General features: G+C 50.7%; 1 protein-coding gene across 1 annotated transcript; it reads left to right on the top strand.

Annotated features, from left to right (window-relative positions):
• The first annotated feature begins 240 nt into the window (after positions 1 to 240).
• On the top strand, positions 241 to 17,173 carry Igfbp5 (insulin like growth factor binding protein 5). Its single transcript, XM_021197854.2, has 4 exons — positions 241 to 1,358; positions 11,213 to 11,442; positions 12,036 to 12,155; positions 12,789 to 17,173. Exons 1-4 carry the CDS (start codon positions 1,025 to 1,027, stop codon positions 12,918 to 12,920), a joined length of 816 nt encoding a protein of 271 aa, XP_021053513.1. The 5' UTR covers positions 241 to 1,024; the 3' UTR covers positions 12,921 to 17,173.
• The last annotated feature ends 5,388 nt before the right edge of the window (positions 17,174 to 22,561 follow it).

Below are 22,561 nucleotides of genomic sequence, written 5' to 3'. Positions count from 1 at the left end.
CACCCCCACCCCACCCCCGCCCCAAGCCCTTTCCGTACATTCCGTGAGGAGGAGGGCTCTGTGTAGGGAGCCGAGGGGAGCCCCCCGTGTCTAGAAGGCCTCTCTCCCCACCCCCACCCCGTGTGAGTTTGCGCTGCAAAGATCCTTGGCACCCTTGCATGGGTTGGGTGTTGGGGAGCTCAAATTGCATCTACAACTGGCTGGCAGCCAGGGGCCGTCTATTTAAAAGCGCCTGCTCGACCAGAGCCCGCAGTCTCTTTGGAAACTTCTGCCGGGGGTTTTTAAAAGAGCTAGGAAAGAGCTGCAAAGCTGTTTGGGCTTTTTTCCCCCCTTTTTTTGTTCCTTTTCGTTATCCCCCTCCTCGGTCTGCACCCTTCTCCGGACTCCACCGCAGAACCTGCGGGTTTCGAAGAGGTGGTAACAGAGCAGGTGTTGGGGTCCAGGTTTGGTGAGGTCTGGGTTTTTGCCTTTTTTCCCCCCTTCCCTTGATTTCAACATTTTCCCGTTCTTGTTGGCAGCCGCCGACGCCTCTTACCTGTTCTGCGGCAGCGGCGCAGCTGGCCGCTGAGACTGAGCGGAGTGGGGGTGCGTTTTAGATTTTAAGCAAAAGGGGAAAAAATTAATCCAAATCCATTTTTTTCTTCACCTCCTCCCTTTTCAAGGCCTCCAAGCTAATTATTTCTGTTGCTTTGGAGTGAGCAATTCTGTGGTTCTCTCCACTACCACCCCTAATTCTGACCGGACCCCGCCTGGGGGGTTTCTTCGGTCTCCGTTCACTCTGCGTGCACCTGGCGCGCCTCTTTTTTTCACCCCCAACCTGTTGCAAGTCTTTAATCCTTGCAATTGGGACTTGCGTGCAGGCACCTGAATCCTCCTTGCCTCATATTTTGCAAGTGTTTGGGGGAGAGCACCTGCTCTACCTGCAAGAGATTTAAAAGAAAAAAAAAAAATCTCCAGACTCCCTCTTTCTCCACACACTCTCGCTCTCCTGCCCCGCCCCGAGGTAAAGCCAGACTCCGAGAAAATGGTGATCAGCGTGGTCCTCCTGCTGCTGGCCGCCTATGCCGTACCGGCTCAAGGCCTGGGCTCTTTCGTGCACTGTGAACCCTGCGACGAGAAAGCTCTGTCCATGTGTCCCCCCAGCCCTCTGGGCTGTGAGCTGGTCAAAGAGCCCGGCTGTGGCTGCTGCATGACTTGCGCCCTGGCGGAGGGACAGTCGTGTGGCGTCTACACGGAGCGCTGCGCCCAGGGTTTGCGCTGCCTCCCCCGGCAGGATGAAGAGAAGCCGCTGCACGCCCTGCTGCACGGCCGCGGGGTTTGCCTCAACGAAAAGAGCTACGGCGAGCAAACCAAGATAGGTGAGCGCTACTGGGGTTCCAGTTGCACCGCACAGGAGCTGGGGAGGGAGGCACCTTGGATGGGTGGGGACCCGGGACCGATTGGGAACCCGCGCGCTTTGCGCACGCAGCAAGTGGCTTAGACCCTAGTAGCTCCTGAGAGTAGATGGAGTGGGTCCTTGCACCTCAGACTTGAATCCCTGGCAGAGCAAGCTATCCTAGGCGGCTGTCTAACCCGGTCTCTATCAGTGTACACTCCATCTCCACCCCAGCCCGACCCTCCCCCACTCCTAACTCGTGGCAATTCTGACTCCAAGCTCCTTCTGAGTCTCAAAGTCCAAATCCCAAGAGAATTCACTCTGAAAAAGAACGGGTTAAATTATCAACTCCCTTTTCCACCCCACCCCCGTACTTTTCTCCCTAAACTTTAAAAAATCTTTTCTGTTTAAAGGTCATTTTAATTGGAATCTGAAGACGCGTTATCCATCTTTAAAGCTAACTCTACCTTGATTCCTCCAAGTCTCACCCCCCTCCCGCACCCATCTCAGTGCCTCCAGATTTATCTCTCCCTCCATTCTTATTTGCTCAGAAGCGCGCGCGCGTACGCGCGCACACTTCCCCCCCTTTGACAACTAATGTCTTTTGGGTGGAGGTATTGAGAGCTCACCCACATGTACACTTGCTGCTTTTGAATTGATATGATTGATTATGATCGATGATAAAAACACATTAGACTGTAAAACGTCTCTCTTTTTTCCTCCCAGGAAGAGAAAGAATACTTCGGGGGGGCGGGGGGCTGGGATAGGGCATAGGGTATGAGCTGAAAGAGTTTGGTGTTCTGTGCTGAATGTTCGTCCCTGAATCTAATGCTTTTTTTCCCCTCCTGAATTCAGATTTTAGTTAAGATAAAAGATGGATACAGGTTTGAGAGGTGAAGAGGGATATGGGATGAAGACATCCTCAAGTCCCCACTGGATGCTGGCCCTCTCCATCTCCCTTCCCTTTCTCCCCACTCCACCCCCACCCCCAGCAGCCCCACCTTCCACCAATCACTTAAACCAGACTAAAAGTAAGGGTAGCTAAGTGCGTTAAGGGCCCTGGAAACACAGAATGCAAAACTCAAGGGGCGGAGACAGGAAGACCATGCTCTGGGAGCCACCCCTCCGTTTGCCCCGCCCCCTCTTGCCCCGCCTCCAAATTCTCTGTGCCTGGAGTCTGTGGTTTAAATGATTGACAGAGCTTCTTGTTCAATCAGAACAGTTTTGCCTCGAGCTAGGTTTCTTGGGGGAGTTACCTGATTATATATTTTTATTATATTATTTTTATATTTATATATTATAAATATTTAAGTTCAACCAACGATGCACAAAATCTGAGCTAGGAGAGATGTTAAGACTTAGCTAAATGTTTATTTGGTGCGGTTCCTTACAAAGATAAAGCCCTTCTCGCCACCTGTCGTCCTCCATTACTCCAACGTGAGGAGGTTTGTAATTTTTCTGAATGCAAACTAAAGACCTACGGATTCCACCATGTAGGAGGGTACGTGAGCACCCATCAGTAGGTAGCAGAGCTTGCGTGAGCTCAGCCTCTCTCCCCGGTAACTGCAAGTTTGAGCTATCATGAGAAGTTGCATAATGAGGGGGATGGGGGCGTACAAACCACGAAAGACCCCAGAGACCGATTTTCGAGGTTATTTCTATTACATTATTGTCTGCTGAAACCGTAGGAATCCATCACCTGGCTTGGAGACAAAAGGGGTGGCTAGCAATCCCATCACAGCCGAATTGCGCAAGTTATGACTCCGCAGTATCCTGGCCCCACTTTTATTTGCCCAGCCAAGCGGTAGATAGAGAGTAGCTGGGGATAAAAGGTGTGCACTCTGTGCGCACTCACTCACGCAGATGCTGGACCAGCAAAGAGGCAGCATCCGACTTCCCAAGTGGACCCAGTGCACACGCGCGCGTGCACGCATACATGCACACACGTACGAACCATATTTTTGTCCCGCGCCAGATAGCTTTAGAATTCTCTGCAGTCAAAGCAACCCCCTTTCCTCGCCTTCTCTCCAACCCCAGCCCGCCTCAGGCAGGTGCCTAAGCAGCCTACAATTGCGCCCTGGCTGCTGACTACAGTGGCAAAGGTTAATACCTTCCTCCCGAATGGGAGCCGGCTCTCGGAGACGATCCTTCGAGCCATTAGTTGGATGCAAAAAAAAAAAAAAAAAAAAAAAAAAAGCTAAAGATGACGTCATCCTTAAAGAAAGGAAAATGGATAATGAAGAGAGAAGGTTGTCTTCTGGGTCCTTAAGGAAAAATTCTTGCTCCCGAGGCCCCCTCCCCCACCGTTGAAATCTGAGTAGTGTGAGCTTGGACAATCCTCTTCTCCCGCAATTGGAAGCTATAATATACATATGCTGTATTTATATTTGGTATGCAACCAAAAATACATATTATATATTCATATTATTATATTATGCAACACCTCCCCCAGTACAGTGAGTTTCTAGATTGAGAAGTGAGGAGCGAAGGAGAGGTGGCTGGCAGCCAAAGCTTCGGGAGAAGGAGGTGTACGCAGGCAGGCGGAGACTGGGGTTTTGCTGGTTGCGTTGCTTGGCAACTGGAGAGGGAGTCGCCTAGACATCGTCCAGGAATTGGAGCGCGCCTGGCCCTGCATTTTCTTTTGGCCAGTTCAGGGACCAGCGATAGATACAGAGGGCAGTGTGTGTGAGGCTAAGGGGACTAGGGACACAGGGGTTTCTAGGGCCAAGAAAGGTGAGCCTCGATGGGTCAAGGAAGGCCCATGTTGAGGGCATTCTCTAGAAAATGGCCTGTGCTTTCAGCGGTGGGAGCCTAGCATACCGGAGGAGCTGGGGAGTGTCTTCGGGGTTAGCAGAAACGCAAAATCTGAGATGTGGGGAGCAGAGGACTGTGAGTGTCAATCCTGTCTTTGAGAAATAAGGCAAAGAGCTTCTGGAAAACTAAGGGGAGGGGGGTCATTACATAAATGAAAATGAATCCAATGAATTCAGCCTTTGCTTCTTGGGCGGCTTTGGTCTCCGTCGACCTGGCTTCAGCTCCAAGTCTAGTCCAAATGCCACGCTGAAGTTAACCCAGACTAAGACTTTTTGGCCAAATCCAAGTCTGGATTGAACAAGATTATGAAAAATTGAAGGAGCCAGATGACTTTCCCGCCGCACGCCCTCCCTTTGAAGCAAGTCTGTGAGCGAGGGCTATGCTGAAGCCAACCAAAACGGGAGTGTGGCGAGAGGGCTGGCGCTTTAACGAGGCGTTTCTTGCCTTTGCCCCCATCTTTCTGCTGTGTCAGCAAGGCTTAGAGGAGACAGCACAGCTGGCCCAATGAAGCTGCTTTTCTTTCCAAGTCCCTTTCCCCCACGCCCCCACGGACTTCGGTATCCTCTCCTCCCCCCTCCCCTAGCCCCTCCCTCATGTCCACGCACCAACTGAGGGCGGAGTTTTAAATCTGAGCAGTTCCGCCTTTGCCCTCTTGGTTTAAGCAAGCAGCCTCCTGCAGCTGCACAGGCAGCCAGGCTGATCCTCCAGCCAGAGGTCACGGAGCTGGTTAGAACGGAGGACATGGAAGCAAGATTCCCTGCTGACAGGGTCCTGCTTTCTTAATTCAGGGAGGAGGAGCAAGAGGGACGGGAAGATTTACCAAAAAAAAAAAAAAAAAGTTTTACTTTGCACCTAAGCAGCCAATGCCTATGAAACCTTAAAGTATTTAATCTGGAGAAAAATGAAAATTGAAAAAAGGGGTTATACCCTCCAAAGCCACCACGTTCAGAAAGTGGAGGGACTCTGTACATAATCAAGTATGAACAAGGGACATCCCTTAGGAGCCAAGAGGCGAGGGGATGGTTACCAGGAGCCACAGCGGGCAAGTGGAAGGGGTTTTGTTAGGTTGTAAATTTGCACTTTTGCCAATTAGGTGAAAACTAGCAATTCTCAAAGGCTACCCTTACATTCCAAGCTGGGTAGGCTATTCAAGGCAATAAGATTAGTCACATGTCTGCAGAAACAGGCAAATAACCAAGGAATCTGATGCATATGTCTGTTTCCCATTTCTTATAAAACATAAATCCAGATGAGTAACTAGACATTTGTTTGTATGGAGAAGTGGCCTTTTCTGCCTGGCCTCATGTCTTAGCTGTGTCCTAGCAACTCTCCAGGAATTGTCTGGATAGTGTCCAAAGAACTTTAAAGCTGGAAGAAACCGGGGACTACCCTCATGGTCAAGGGCCCCACTTTACAGATAAAGACACTGAGACCTAAAATAGGAAGCCACTTACCCAAGAAGAGATCTGTGGTGATCAGGACGTGAACTTGGCTTCTCCCTAGGGATTGAGGCATTCCGCCCTGCTATTTCTGCTATTTCTGGCTCCTTCACTAGTCACTAGGGCTCTTGCCTAGGCCTGGTCTGACTGTGCAACTCAGACCCTTGGCCAACACTGCCAAATGCTACCCTCCAGTGGTAGGTGTTCTGAAAGCAAAAAGAAAACCCTTCTCTTAGGGGTGCTCTGTTCTGTGGGCCAGAGAAGTAGCAAAGTGACCCAAAAGTGGGAACTCCAGTACCCTCTTGGAGGAATGGCTTCTTCCGTCCCCTTTTCTGCACAGTCTCCCAGACAGCCAGTGGTTTGGCCAGAGACAGTGAGCAAGGAGGGTTTGAAGGGACAGCATTCCGCACAGCCTCCGTGTCTATGGGCCAAACCTCATTTCCTGAACACAAGGAGTTCTCCTAATGTGGCAGGCAGGTCCTTGCAGCCCTGTGGTTGTCCATGCTTCCTGCCTCTCTGGAGAACGTAGTTCTTCAGTCTGTGGTCTACTGCCCGTGGTAGCCTGTCTTATGGCACAGGTCTCCCCTGGGGCTGGCAAACTTCATGATGAGACCTGAGGTAGTGTGGATTGACAGAAGCAACTACAGGGTTTCTACATCAGAAAGAAAGGGGAGCCCATCCTCCAGGAAAGTTGATAAAGAAAACCTCAGGAACCACTCACTGCCTTGTGAACATATTGGGGTACGCCTCGGGTTTTCAGCAGGCCTGCCTTTGGCTGAGAGGTCATAGTTAGGGGTTCAGGTTAATCGGAGGCTATGCCAAGACTCATGCTAACTTGCCCCAGCGGCTGAGGAAGCAGATAACGCAAGCCTATCTTCCCAGCTGAGCCTTTAGGCTCAACCAAATAGTTTATCTTACATTTTGCCCTCGACCTAAACTGTCAGATCAATGGCCTTTCCCTACCAAGTCCGAAGGCCCTCAATGAAATTGTACTCAGAACAGGGCCTCATACGATACCTCTGCCAGTCTTTGAATGTATATAGGTTCTAGCTATTGGCTCTCTAAACTCTCTGTTCGTCAGGGCTTCGGTGGGGAACATCTCCCTGTTCCCCACTAAAGGCGTGTCTCCTACAGGAGTCTTTAGACTAGCACATCCAACCAAAATATAATACAAGCCACATACATAATGTTTCATTTTCCAGGGACCACAATTTTCATACTTTATTTTTCTAGCAGCCAAAATTTTTAAAGGTTAAGAAGAACCAGAGGAAATTGATTTTAGTGGTGTATTTTAACAGAGCGTACCAGAAAATATTATCATCTCCACATGTACCCAAAGAATGACAATGAAATCATCAACTTCCTTTCACTCGCCGTCTTTTAAATCCATGGCATCTTTCTACCTTTACAGAAAAAAATCTCAATTAGACACTGTATACGTATATACATATGCATATGACATACAGGTGTATATATCATAAAGTTTATGGTATGCTCTGCCAAACATACTTAAAACATTCCCAGTGAGCAAATTCTCTTGTTTCAAAATGTAAAGTTAAGCTTTGTGAAATTAAGTGAGCCCTCTGGCCCTCCCCCCAGCTTAGGATACAGCTGTCTACGTTTGTTTCCTCTTGAAAAGTAAGCTCATCATTCGGGTTGCTAAAACCCCTGGGCACTGCCTCTGTTGCTGACCACAGTGAAAAAGAAAATGGTGTCTTCAGGGATCTTCAGGAGTGAGCCTGGGGTCGGGCAGATGCTGCTGTGGGCCAGCAGGAAGGCCAGGGGGACACTCCACAGCCTCTACCCAGAGCCCCTCCTCTGTCTCTCTATATGCAAATGCACGCACACCGGGCAACTGAGCTAATTAGCATCCATCTGCAGCTGGGAAGCAGTGAGGCTTGGGGAGTCTGATACACAGCTTACTACGTGGGTTGGGGGGAGACAATGAGCTGTCAGATTCTGATTCTCCCCCAAGCCTAGCACTGCAGCAAAGAGCAGGAGGCTGCCTGTTGGCTAGGAAACAAGACAGGACACAGATTGGGCAGAGCATCTAGCTGGCTATTTTTGTCCTGATGGGTGTCCTGGGCCAGTGCTATCTAGTGGAACTTACAGTGATGATGAAAGTGTTCTATATCTGCACTGTCCAGCCCAGTAGCAGCCAACATGTGGCTGTGGAGAACTGGAAATTAGGACCTCTGGGTGTTATTAGTATTATCATGTATTTGTTCATTTAAATGCCACATTGGCTTCTGGATGGCACAGCCGCAGCCAAACAGACACCTCACACACCATGGGCACCTTCTTCCAGCACTGTTTGTCTCTTCACCTTCCTGTGGCAAGGCGATCATGCTGAGACAGGGGCATGACTGAGATGGCCTCTCCCAGCATCCATTAAACTATAAGCTGCCCCATTTAAATCACAGAAATGCGTCTCGACTCAACTTCTCTTTGCAGATCGTAAGCGACCTATTGGGCCATGAACTCCAAGTGTAGCTGGTTTTACTGGTGGGAGAGAAGTCATCACAGATAAGGCTCCCCCAGACTTCTGTTTGTGAGGTCAAGTCAAGCCAGCATCCAATAGCAGCTCACAATCAGGTTATTCATGGTGCCAGAATAATGAGAAGCCCAGGGTGGAAAGTGATAGTTCAAGTAGCAACAGGTCCCATTGGATTCATCTATTGGAAGGACTAGGAAGCAAGGCTGATGGGAAGGCATCCTAAGAACGCGTGTCTCCATATGTTGGTAAAGAGTCAGACGTCTAGCCGGGCGTGGTGGTGCACTCGGGAGGCAGAGGCAGGCGAATTTCTGAGTTCAAGGCCAGCCTGGTCCACAAAGAGAGTTCCAGTACAGCCAAGGCTATACAGAGAAACCCTGTCTCAGAAAAAAAAGGGGGGGGGGGAAGAGTCAGACCTCTGCAGGAAAGCATCGGCGGCCAGACTGTGTGCTTAGAGAGGTTGAGCTTGGGTAAGGTGTGTGCATGGTGCTGTAGTGCCATGTGCTATGCTACCCTCCCTGGGGTGCCTCGGCAACCATAAAGCTATGCCTGCTCCCAGGGAGAGGCTGATGTACCCCATGGTCCTAAGTCATGGGAAGGGGAGATCAATAGATCAACATTCCTGTGACAGAGTAGGAACATTACAAAGCTGGAGCCATAGCAGAACATACATCGGAGTAAATACCAGAATATAGCGCCCCTGTCTTAGGGTCTTTATTGCTGCAATGAAAAACCTTAACCAAAAAGCACCCCACATTTCTCATCCTCTGCAGAAACCTTTCCAGCTGCATCTAGAGGGAGGAGGGTGTCGGGATGTGTTTCTCTTCTCTTTCTAGTCACGATCAAGAAGCAACACTCGGCTCCACACAACTAAGACTTACTCGCACAGTCCTCCACTCCTGCACAGCGCTCCTTTGTCCCCCACCACCACCCCCGACCTTCTTAATGCATGCTGCAAGCACACAAAGAGGGGGAAGGGATTGATGGGATTCTCAAACTAGTAGGAGGGGGAGACAGCCAAGCCAGCTTTTAACCTTCATCTTCCCTGGAAGTGTGCACAAATTGAGCGCCTTTGGTCTCCTGCGCCACCTACTGGCCATCTTGAGGTATAGCCCTGCTTGTTTCTAAAAGCCTAGGTCCTGGAGTGTCTGTCCTCCAGGAAGCAACGCCAAGAACTGGGAGGCAAATCAAAATGTTAAGCCTGTTCTTCACAAGCAAGACGCCTGAAAATTAGGGGAGAGGAGACACCCCCAGGAGCCTAGACGTTGCTTAGTGAGGCCCAGAGTTTGCAAAAGTTCCTTAAGGAAAAACATCAGACTCTACTGTTCTATCTGCACAGAACCCCCAAACTAGACACGCCTCCTCCTGAATCCTGACCTCCAAGTCCACAACCAAAAACGAACTGGTTTCACCCCCCAAGAAATGGTCTTTTAATCCCTAGAGAGATTCCACTTTGGACAGCCAGCCTGGGATTTGGCATCCCAGCAGGTTCTGATACGGTAGAATCCGGCACTGGGGGTGGGTGGGGGGAGGGGGGTGGGGAGGGTTGCAGAGGGAGGGTTGATATCCCCACGGAGAGTTTGACTCAGGGAGAGCCCACTCCAACGCTGACAGGTACTCCCACCCCTCCCCTTCCTTTCCTGTGACTACATACCCACGCCCGTTACCAATCAGGATCAATGAAAACCCCTAGAAGATTCCTCCTAGTGGGAGCCAACATCTGTTTCATTAAGCTTGACACGCCCTAGAGGAGCAGGTGCTGGGTGTTTGGCGCCATTTGCTCTTCTAGCCAGGTTAGGCCTAATCTCCAGATGCCTCCACTCACTCACACCAGATCTTCTTTTGGGCTGGGAGCTTGGAGACATTCCACAAAGTCACCTTCACTTTCCTTTCCTTCTTTTTCCCCCTCGTCTCAACTTTGTTGAATTCTGTCCCCTTATCTTTCACATGAGATACGTACGCAGCTACCGATCTAGGTATCTGAGGAGCGGTGGGTTTCCCTTCACCCTGCTCGATTAACTTGGGATATCCCAAAGCCCCACCCCCACCCCCTTTGAGTATTTAAGTAGGAAAGGTGATGGAGTCTGGTCCTCCTCCCCTTTCTGACACTGCATTTGGTCTTGTTGTGGGTCATCTGAAGATGACCACCTGGAGACAGCCATCTAAGGTCTCCCCACTCATGGAGGTTGCAAGGTCAGGGGCTGAGAGGGGACCGATGAGAAAAGAACTTACTGGAAATGTGTGCTGAGGTAGGCTAGGCAGGTGGCGTTGACGGAGTAAGAGACACATGAACAAAGTCCTACTTCTTTTTTCTAAAGGTCATAAGTCAGCTAAGTATAGACTGTCACCAAGTTGCTCCTATATATAACTGGTCTGGCCCCAGCCAGCTGTCAGCCCCTCGCGGACAGAGCTGAGGAATGCCCAGCTTCCAAGGGTCAAGAACACAGCACAAGCCCAGTTGGAAGCTAGTGTAGGAGGATGAGGCCTCTGTCTCCCATCTGCTTCCATCGGTTCCTCTCCAGGGCCCACATTTCTGCCTCTCCCATCTCTCAGCCCTCAACACCGTTCCCCCCTCTACTGTTCCTGTCCCTGGACACCCAGGTCCAAACATCTCTCGCCCAGCTGTTCTGAGAGTACAAAGACCTCTTTAAGAGGACGGACACACTTGGCTGTTCTCGCCTATGTCTGGACTGTGCCCTGTTTTCTTCCCTTGGCCCAGCTCTCCAAGCCCTGACTGCTTAACCTTCTGTCTCCAGCCACTTCATCTCTCCTGAGCCGCGCCACTGGCCAGCAAACTGCTTTACATAACCTTTACCTGCTTTGCGCCTTGTACTGCCTCCTTCTCTAGCCTGCCTTCCCATGTGCACTAGTGAGGTGTAGTCAAGAATATACCCCTCCCACCATGGTGTCTTTTCCCCGCCCCCCTCTTGCTTTCTTAGACCTCATTGGATCTCTCTGAGCCTCCATGACTCCTCCCACCCTCCCAATCCTCCATGAACCTCCCAATCCTCCCTGGTCCGGTTCCGGTTCGGTCTCTAGACACTGCTCTCTGGCCCCAGGAGCTGATTCTCAGCCTCCTTCTCCCCACAGAGAGAGACTCTCGGGAGCATGAGGAACCAACCACCTCCGAGATGGCTGAAGAGACCTACTCCCCCAAGGTCTTCCGGCCCAAGCACACTCGCATTTCCGAGCTGAAGGCTGAGGCTGTGAAGAAGGACCGCAGAAAGAAGCTGACCCAGTCCAAGTTTGTGGGGGGCTCGGAGAACACTGCCCACCCCAGAGTCATCCCTGCGCCTGAGATGAGACAGGAATCTGAACAAGTGAGTCTCAGGGGGTTCTCTTCTCCCTACCCTGGCCACCATCCCAATCTGATTTCCCATGCATCTTCCTTTAGTATCTGTGGCCTTAGAGCACAGGCTAGACCTATCAAAGGACCTGTTGCTCACGGTGGCTCAGCTGGGAATTTGGAAGGATGCTTTGAGACCCTTGAATTTATTTATCTGGACTGAGGGCAGATCCAAGTTAGTGGAAACAGAGGTAGTTCTCCTTCAAAGAAGGTCCTACTGTAACCGCAAGCACGCACCAGGAATGTGACCCTTAGAGCTATGGCCAGTCCCGGGAAGCGGTTCAGCACTATCCTAGCACATTGAGAGAACGCAAGCTATATAACCTCAGCTCGGAAGGGTAGGAAAGCTGAGAGCGAGTGACCCAGGGCTCACTGCCTAGCCACGTGCCTGCTTACTGTACAACCAAAGCAGCAGACAGTTGAGGGAGAAGAAAGATCCTAAGAAGCTTCAGATAAAGGTGATAGATTTTCTCTCCGGTCCCCTTGGATGCCACACATGAGCCATCAGCGGGCACCTCCGAGTGGTTTCCACCTGGGCTGTGCCTCTCATCCCTCCTGTGTTCACAGGGCCCCTGCCGCAGACACATGGAAGCTTCCCTCCAGGAGTTCAAAGCCAGCCCACGCATGGTGCCCCGTGCCGTGTACCTGCCCAACTGTGACCGCAAAGGATTCTACAAGAGAAAGCAGGTACGCCCCTGTGCCAGGCTTCACCTCTGGGGTTTCCGATTGGCAGATCTGGAGGACTCCAAGCGCTTTGCATGTCTAATTGGGTGACTACGACGGGATCCCTAATCTAAGTTAACAGTTACAAGCTAGGGCCCCTTGGCGTGTATCTTGACCCTGCCATTTCTAGCTGTGTAACCCTTGGCCCAGCTATTTAAAGCCCCTGGGTCTTTAGTTTCTCATGTAAAATTGGGACTAGCAATCTACTCTGATGGGGTGAAGTAAGTCGTTATCTTGACAAAGCACGGCGAACGACTCCTGCCACGTGGCCCGTGTTAAACTTCGCCTGGCCCATGATAGAGCCACAGAGTAGTGTTTCCTACTTTGATGGCCGTGGTCCTCTCTTGAGGATCCCTGGAGAACATGAGATGGGTAACCCAAAGTAAATGACGAAAGGGAGATTGCAGGACCTACCCCGGGGCAGGATGCCTGAACTAACAATTTTGTTTGGGGCCTCCCATGAGATAGAATCAGCAAAACCCCAAGAGTTAGCTAAAGGCTAACCCCTCCTTTTAACCCTCAAGTGCAAGGGGAAAGGTCAGACAAGAAGAGAGTCTCGGGGTAGAGGTATCTCACCGCCCTTTGCCTCTTTCCCAGTGTAAGCCTTCTCGTGGCCGCAAACGTGGCATCTGCTGGTGTGTGGACAAGTACGGGATGAAGCTGCCGGGCATGGAGTACGTCGATGGGGACTTTCAGTGCCACGCCTTCGACAGCAGTAACGTTGAGTGACGCGTCCCCTCCCTTCCTCCCCCTTTCCTACCCCCCCAGCCCCAACTCCAGCCAGCGCCTCCCTCCACCCCAGGACGTCACTCATTTCATCTCATTTAGGGGAAATATATATACATATATATTTGAGGAAACTGAGGACCTCGGAATCTCTAGCAAGGGCTAAGGAGACACTCCCCACCATGACCCCGGAAATGTATTCCTTTTTGAAGCAAGTTGAACGGACAGAGAAGGGAAGGAGAGAAGGAGCAAGAGGGAGCGAGAGATGGAAAGAAAGCATTGGAATAGAGGAAAAGAAGGAAGGACAGATAAGGTTAGAGAGAGAAGAGAGAAACAGCAAGGCAGAAAGAGCCCCACAACCAGGGCTGGATCTGCCTGTTTGCTTTCAGCTCTAGCCTGGGGTCAGAGAAAGGTTGGGGCACTCAAAAGTGTGGCATTCAGTGACACCCAGTTTAGATTGGTCAAGGGGAGAAAAGAAACAAGGCGTGTCAGTGCCTCTCGGGTCTGTCGCCCCCTGCAGCCAGCAGTGTGGATGGCTAGACCCCCTCACCCTCCTCCCCTCTTACCCAAGTGCAGGGTGGTTTCGTCCCCAAATTTACAAAGACTAAAATGCATTCCATCCCTCTGAAAGATAAAGGAACGTGAGTGATTGAAGATAGGTTTTCCCCGGGCAGATGAGTGAACTCAGAATGTGTGCAAATTTTACTCTTGTAGGAGATTTTTTTAAGAAGTCAGTACGCACCCCCAACACTGGAAAGACTTGATTCTCCAGGGTGACAAGCAATTCAGAAGCATGTGGCTTCGGCCCTTGATTTCACTAGACTCAAAGGTGGCCCCGGCAGCCTCTGTGGAGGAGGATGAAAGGTGGAGAAAACGAAGGGCTTGTACTCACCTACAAGACTCTATGTAGACTTATATAGGCATATAAATCTATTTTCTTTACTTTCCCCCCCCCCTTTCCCTTTCTTTCGAAGTTTTGCATTACCTCCTTAAAGTAGTTTTTAGGGCACTGAAGATCTTCCTCATTCTGGGAAAATCCATATTTCACGAATACAACCCAGAACGCCAGCTTGGCCTGCGTCCAGGCAGCCTTTCTCGTGAGCTACAGGCGTAGCTCTTTTGTGGGGCACCGATTCGGATCTTCTCATGATTCCAAACGTGCCTTGAAATGAATCCACCAAGCCAGGTAGCTGCCAGCACCCAAGGGTGCATCAACTGCGTAGCCCAGGTCACCCCAGAAAGTAACTCTCTCTCACACCACATCAACCCGCCAGATCCATTTGTAACCCACTGGCCTGCCCAGACCTTTTTGTCCATCTGCATTTTTTTTTTTTTTGAAAGCCTCCCTCAGATGCCAGGCTGACAGATCAGGGAGATACTAACATGAGAGATGACAGAGGAGGAGGAAGTGGAGGGTGGGGGCACAGCCTTCCACAGAGAGACATAGAAGATGGAGCAGAGGTAGTGGTGGAGGACAAGAAAGAGACAGAAAGAGGGAAATACCAATAGAATTTTCCTTGGTGTCTCCCAGCTAATCAACTCTCTGAGATTTGAGAGGGAAAAGGAGGTGGGGGAGGGGAGGAACTCGAGGTAGAAATGAGCTCAGTTCCAGTCACAGGACCCAGATGGTAACTGAGGCAGGATCCAGACTTGAGACACACGGTTGGAAACAAGGCCTGACTGGGTATTGAAGGGTGAAGAGGATGCCTTGGAAAGACAGCACAACTTCAGTTCAACTTCAGGCCCCCAAGGAGGGACTGAGGCCAAAGAATCCTTCAAGTGCTTCATGGGTCGCCTCTGCCCAACACAAGCATCCTCCCGGGAATAGAGGATGGTAGACAGCCCAGGACAGCTCAGGCCCAGATCTTCAGGGCTGTTGTCATTTGCCAGCCTGATTTTGGTCCAGGAGAAGTGTCTCTCATTGCCCACTGGGCTTCTTCCACAAAGGGGTGATTAACAAAGGGCTCAGGACTGTCTTTGAAGACTGAAGATAGCCTTCCAGGAGAGGGGGCTCGGACATTGGTACAGGAGGCCCCCTTTGGCTATGGACACAGCTCTTTGCTCTCTCTTGATGACATGGCCTAGGAGAAGCCCCCTCCAACACGGAATGTGGAGCAACACAAAGGGAGAGCAAAGAAACAGACGTGCGTCTACTCATGGGACAATGGGTGGCTGTGGGCACAGAAGCGGATGCCTCCTGCTGCCTGGACAGGACAGTTGGCTGGGGAGGGAAGAGAAACTTGATCTTCATAAGACAAAGGGCCTGATGGGATGGCAATAGAAGGACTTACCAGACCTGCAGGGTCAGTATACCCATCACCCCCGCACAACGCCTCCAGCCCCAATTCGGACATCAATATATCTTAGGCCAGTACCCTAAACCTAAGTCTCTCCTTTCTGACATTATTTCCTCTGCATCTTGAGCAGTCATCTGACTGAGATTTGCCAAGTGGATACCGGGGTACCGTTATCCCCCCCCAAGAAAAGACTGAGCCAGGAACTGCCTACTCGCTCCCCCTCCCAAGCCTGGAGCAAACTCCTGTGAGGGGTGTCTCTTCACCCCACAACTGACTGAACCTTGAGTGAGCCTCTGCCCCTCTCATGGGCTCTTCGTTGTGAGGCACGGATGGAGGATATTGTGTAGACAGTTAGCCTTCCCCAGGTCAGCCTACCTCCCCCAAACTAGTGAGTCTCCCCACTGCTCACATGGAGAGGCATGTCTAAGACGGCAAGTCTTCTCCTAGAGGAAGCTTGCCTTTCACAGACAGATGGAACCAAACCTTCCAAATGGGAGACCTGGCTGAACCCAGGATACAGACACTATGGACATGGGGGTCATCAAGAGGAGAGGGATGCCCTTCTCCATGTTAGGGGGAGAGAAGGCAGGTTGGCAACAGACCCATCATGCCCTGAGCAAGAAGCTCTTGGTTCCAGGCTAGCCGTTAGCTCCATTAGAGGCCTCTCCGTTGGCTTTATCCACAGCCGTAGGCCTAAGTATTGGCCTATCCCCCACTCCACGATCCCGTGGAAGGCTTCTTCCTACCCCTTTTTGACAAATGCCTCTACTGCCAGGTCACAAAGAGGCCTAACCAGGACCTATTCTCCACCCCAGCCAGTCTTGACCAGCCAGAACAAAGCAGGGAGCCTGGAGAATAAAAGACTCCATGTTCCTCTGACGGCCAGGCCTAAACAGATAAGGCCTGGGAACATCCGCCCCACAGGATACTGAGGAGGCCAGCTGTGCTCACTCCTCTCCTCCTTCCAAGACCCTCTTCCCACCATGACTTATCTCCATGGTAACATCCTCACCCATCCTTCTTCCGTGACCAAGGGTTGCCATGGCAACCTCCAAACCACCTGCCGGTCCCAGGCAGGGCAGCTGTCCTTCTGCTCAGAACCCTAGAGGACTCTAGGTGAAATTTTACAGCTAAAGAGAGGAGTGAGCCGAGGAGAAGAGACCCGGTAGCCCTCTGGCTTTCAAGAGAAAAAAGGCCAGGATTTAAAACACAGTAGAAGGGAAAGGGGTCTCAGCCTCCCCCGGGGAGCTTAGGGGTTGCACTGTCTTGATTTTTAAACCACTAAAGTGCAGTGTTTCCTGCACTGTTGTTGCTCCACCTCTCTTCCCTGTTAGGTTTGCATTTCTTTGAGCAGACTTTCTTGGTTTTTTAACGGAGTATAGACTTTCACCACTTCACAGACTCTGGCTTCCTCTCCAAGTCTTTCTGGATGGGGAAAAAGGAAGGTAAAGGGTCAGAGGGGAAGGGGTCCCTCGTCACCCCGCATCCATTCACCCCACTTCTCTGGTCCCTGGTCACCGGCCTCAGCCCCCATCTCCGACCCCATCACTGTCACACAGTAGCCTGTCACATGGATAGCACAGTTCAGACAAGACTCCTTCAGATTCCGAGACGCCTACCGGTTGTTTTTGGTTTTGGTTTTGTTTTCTTTGTTTTTTTTACAACAGCAATAACCACAGCACATATTACTGTAGCTCTTTGTAGTGTTACATTCAGACACCGTAGCTCTGTCCTCTCTTTTTTTTGTTGTTGTTTTTGACTTTAAAAAAAAAAAATGCTTATACTTTTTACTGGTGAAACAGATTGAAAAAAAAATTGAACAACAAACCAGTTTGTGAAAAAAAAAATGGGAAAAAAAATCACCCCGATGTGGAAGAGCTTGGCTCCTCTTTAGCATTTTGTACTTAAGGAAATAAAAAAGAAAAATCTGGAAGATCTCACATTTTATTACAAAGTGAAGATTGCTGTATTCTATTTATTCAACTTATAATTTATGTTACTCCTTGATCTTTGTCTTTTGTCGTGACAAAGCATTTATTTAATAAAAGTATGCATCCAGCTAGCTTGCATCACCTTCCTCCTGGGGCAGAGGGCTCTGTGAGCACCCAGGCTGCCAACAGGAGGGGAAGGAGAGAGGATCCAGACCGGAGTGTGTCCTCCAGGGGGTCCCTGAAGGGAGGAAGGCCACCAGCATCCACCAGCTCCACATTCCACCAGCTTCACGCATTCCAAGCTGCCACCTCTTTGAACTCTCTGTATCACCGCGCTATGGGTTCAACCCTACAGCGCTGTTGAAAGACTCCAGAGACTAAATTATTCATAAAGCACACAGAACGGAGAGCACACATGTGTTCTACCACAGCTATAATTTAATATCTGCCACTGTTGGTGAACGTAGTCTAACACACCCTTAAACAAACCTGAGTATCTTCTCCTTGGACGGAATGCTAAGGAAGACATTTCTAGAATGTTCCTTAGTCCTTTACAAGTTCTTAACTCGTGGAAACCCCTGGCCCAGGTGACGCCTATTTCCAGCTCCTCCCTGGCACCTCCACCTCTGTTTGTGACCAGGGAAAAGCAAAGCTGTGGCCCTGACTGCTCAGGTTCAACCACGCCCTTTGCCTCAGTTTCCCTGTGGCCTTCCTTTCCAGGTTCTTGCAGCCCTTGGGCTCTCCGCCTAGTTCTCCATGGCCCAAGTTCATGCTCAATCTCTGCTCCTTAAGTCTTTCACTAACCACAAACACACTACATTCTGCCCCCGCGCCGCACACACACACACACACACACACACTCATACTGAGGCTCGCAGGAGAGCTAGTGTCCAGACCTTGCAGTCACCTGGTGAGTGGAGACTGGTCCTCTGGGAGCCATCAAACGTCTTCCCTGAGGCTTCTCAGCCCTTCCCTCCAGGTCCCAGAGCCAGAGACCCAAACACCATGTTTTAGGTCAAAATGAAGTATGGAAGGTGCAGGCTGTGCTGCAGAGAGGGAACGGGTGCTTGTGAAAGTGGGCGGGGCGAGCGGAGGGTGCATGGGTGGCTTGCCATGTTAGAACACCCGGGAGGGTCTTCTGGCTTCTCCGTCAAAAGCTACTCATCCTATGGTTACTATAGCCCGTGCAATGTCTGAAGGAAGTAGGAGTCAGGGTTTTCCTCCCAGCTGTTTGTCCTCGGGGCATATCTCCCTAAAGCCACATGAACGGAACCTGCTCCACATTCCTCCTGGCTCCGCAGGCCCTTGAAGCCTCCTCGTCGTCTAACTCCTCACAACCTGTGGCCGTTCTGCCCCGTGGCTGCTCCACACAATTCTTGATCAGGAGCCATAACCACAAGGCACATTTGGTTCATGCAACCTACCTGGACACTTACAGAGTGGACCGGAGCCTGGCTCCATTCTCTCTCCCATCCTCATTGGATGGCAGGCAGCTGGTCCAAGACCACGTGGCTCTGGTACCCTATTCAGTTCTTCCTTTTGCCACAAACCACTTAAGCCACACTCTGGGTCTCAGAACTCCCTGGCCTCTGATGACGTCATCACATCCACCCAGCGGTCCGCGCCAGACCCCTAGGTATCAGTCCGGACTCCCCCACTTAGCTCTCCATCCCTTGCTCCCAGCAGTCAGCTACTCCCTGATAACTCTCACTGTCCTCTCTCTTCCTCGTTTGGATCCTGTTCAGTGCTGCCTGGTGGATTCAACTCCGTCTCTCCTCTCATGCCTCCTTCTCTCAGCTACAGTTGATTTCCACATATCTAGTCTTAACCACCCTTGGCCTAAGTTCAAATCCCTCAGTAACACACCACATCCCTCCTGATAGGTCTCCCTACAACGTTCCTCTTCAGCTGTCCCTCTGCCGCCTGCACCGTGTGAATGACACCCATCCTCAGCCGTGTGCAAGCCTCCAGGCTCAGGGTGCAGCTCTTCCCTTCCATGTGCTGCTTCCTCTTTCTGAACCCAACCCCTTAGAAAACATACACAGGCGCGTGCACACACAAGCACACGCGTGCGCGCGCACACACACACACACACACACCCTTTTTTTAATTTCTGTTTCTTCATCACAACTCTCCATTACCACTCTAAGTGCTGGAGGACATGCCTCTGTCACATCATGCCATGAGACTGCAGGGCCATTTACGACACTGAAATGTAGACACTACAGGACAGAGGCCGTCATCTCTTTCAGCTCCACTGTAAACACTGCACCACCCGATTTAGGATGCAGACATGACTACATTTAACCAACACTTAACTGTGTGACAGAAATTATTTTCTACCCTGCAAGCTGTTCTTTCAAACAGACATCATCTCAGTCCTTAAAGCTGAGGTTTTAAAGGGTGTACAGAAGTTAGAAATATGCGCAAAATCATACAGTTCATAATCAGGGACAAGCAAGTTCTTCTCCGTGTTGCTAGCACATCGTAGTACCAAAGATACACTTAGCAGATGGGACAGCTACACCAGGGTGTCTGCAAGTCCAGAGGGCACACAGAAGGGCCAGCCTTGTGGACATGTACCCATGACATCACCTGGAGCTCAGAGCTTTAATGGACTGTCTTTGGTGAACTTTCTTATTACTGCCTTGAAGTTCTTAGTAAGAACAAGAGGCCTCATAATGTCTCAAGCCCTGCAAATTAGGCCACCGGTCTTCCCTAGAAATCATACAAGAGGTATACATAAAGATTCTCAGTCCCTGTCCCCATGACACCTAACTCTGGAAATCTGTGGGAGAGCTTTCGAATCCTTCTTACGAGAGAGAAGCCATTTGACTTAATATGGGTTCCTGGTCCTCCCTTTAACTCATTGAAGGGCCAATTACAGTCTGGCTGCAGTTACAGGTGCTGCCACATGGGGGCAGTATGGCCTCAGCGTTTAACAATGGCCAGGCTTAAACTTGGAGGTCTAGGTCTCCAGGGAGTGATCAAGGAACACATTCAATTAAAGCCCTGCCCAACCAGCCCCCTCTTTCAATGAACAGGGGACTAGCAATGGGCAAAGCAGGTTGTGGCAACATGTTTTGGAAAGAACCTAAGCAAGGTGGCTGTCTAAAGCCCGTCGTAGCACAAGGATGACCCTGAAACATCCCTCTGATACAGTGCTTCCCAGCAGCTTCCGCAGGCTATGACCTTGTTCGTTGAAGATTAAACCATCCCCGCTAGGCCCAGGGGGGAAAATGCACCCAAATGGGGATGCTTGACCCACGGATCAGCAGCAAGCTCGATACTGAGCAACAGGGCCTTCTGGAAACTTTTGCCTGTAAAATGAAACTGGTATTTCCGTGTGTGGTATCGTGGGACTTAGTTGAATTCATCTATCTGTTCCATCCACCCTGAAGTAGTTCTTTTCCTGACAGGGGGTATTCTCTAAGAATCTAATGTTCTGGCACCTGCCCAAAGTCCCAGGTGTCCCTCACCACCTCCGGATGTGCTAGATGATGAGTCTGAAGGGACTGAGCCAGCCCATTAAAGAGGCCCCTCCACAGCCAAAGGGCTCGGGTGCAGACTCAAGTCGAGCTCAGCCTTGCACTGGGGAGGAAAATGGTTTGCCTTCCTCATGGCCCACAGAGAGTCCCTGGACCTCCGGTACAGACAAAACATCCTGTTAGAGTCCGGCTTACACACTGCTTATACAAGAGCTCCCCCACCCCCATACCCTGACTCAGTTCCCAGTCTCTCAGCCCAAGTTCTGTTCTTTTCTTTTTTGAGACAGAGCCAAGGTGTCACCCTGGCTGTCCTGGAACTTGCTCTGGAGGCCAGGCTGGCCTTGAACTCTGAGATCTGCCTGAAATGTGCACAACCATGGTCTAGCCTCAGCCCATGCTCTTTATCCACAGAGACCCCTTTGAAGCTGGCTGATGTGTTGATGTGGGCTCACTCACGCAGGGTTTGAGTGAAATGGTTCCATGGACCCATGGGAAGTGGCACCGTTAGGAGTGGGTGTGACTGTTGGAGGAAGGGTGTCACTAGGGATGCGCTTTGAGGTCTCAGATGCTCAAGCCAGGCCTAGTGTCTCACTCTCTTCCTGCTGACTCTGAATCCAGATGTAGAACTCAAGTACCTCTCTAGCACCAAGTCTGCCTGCCGGCATGCCACCATGCTTCCCTCCATAACAGACTAAACCCGTGAACTGTAAGCCACTCCCAATCAAATGATTCCTTATAAGAGCTGCTGTGCTCACGTTTGGAGCAGAGACTGAAGGAAAGACCACACAGTGACTGTCCTACCTGGGGATCCATCCCATAGACAGTTAGTGAACCCGGACACTATTGGGGATGCCAACAAGTACTTGCTGACAGGAGCCTGATATAGCTGTCTCCTGAGAGGCTCTGCCAGTGCCTGACACAGAGGTGAATGCTCACAGTCATCCATTGGACTGAGCATAGGGTCTCCAGTGGAGGAGCTAGAGAAAGGACCCGAGGAGCTGAAGGGGTTTGCAGCCCCACAGGAGGAACAATATGAACCAACCGGTACCCCCAGAGCTCCCAGGGACTAAACCACCAACCAAAGAGTACACATGGAGGAACCCATGGCTCCAGCTGCATATGTAACAGAAGATGGCCTAGTCTCTCATCAATGGGAGGAGGAGAGGCCCTTGGTCTTGTGAAGGGCCCCAATGTAGGGGAATGCCAGGACAGGGAAGCAGGAGTGGGTGGGTTGGTGAGCTGGGGGAGAGGGGTGGAATAGGGATTTTTCAGAGAGATGAGGAAAGGGGATAAAATTTGAAATGTAATTAAAGAAAATACCTAACAAAAAGAAAAGGTTAGAATATTGAGAGAGAGAGAGAGAGAGAGAGAGAGAGAGAGAGAGAGAGAGAGTTGCTTTGGTCATGGTGTCTCTTCACAGCAATGGAACCCCCTAAGACAGTTGAAAACTCCTTATTTCGGGGGATAAGAGAACCCCATTTTCAGTGTTCCCCGTTTTCCATCTCCCACTGCAGTATCATCTGAAGCTCTCTACCAACGTTGCTTTGTATGGGTGTTTATATGCTGTGTAGCCCAGGCTAGACTAGACTCTGTCTTACTGCTTCAGCCTCTCAAAAACTGGGATTGCGGACCGCATGTTCAGTGTCCGCTGGGTGTTACACACACAGAGGAAGAAGACCTACACTCTTGTCCTCACCACCCATCTTCCTGCAGTCAGCTCGAGTCCAGAGGGTTGGAAACCTTCCTCAGTGCAGCAGAATCCTGGGTTCCACCGCAGGCTGGCATCTCAGTACAGAAGCATTTTTCTTGTCCCCATGTAAGATGGAAATAGTGACTTCCCTGTGATTCCAGGTGTTAGGGACAAGGTGGACATGAGCTAAGCAGCCCCGTCCCAAGACTCTTTCCCGGGGACACCCCAAAGACTCAAG

This window comes from Mus pahari, chromosome 5 (genome assembly GCF_900095145.1).
Source record: "Mus pahari chromosome 5, PAHARI_EIJ_v1.1, whole genome shotgun sequence".
NCBI classification, from domain to species: domain Eukaryota; kingdom Metazoa; phylum Chordata; class Mammalia; order Rodentia; family Muridae; genus Mus; species Mus pahari.
Note: the sequence above shows the minus strand (reverse complement) of the source record. Positions and strands in the feature narration are given on the sequence as shown.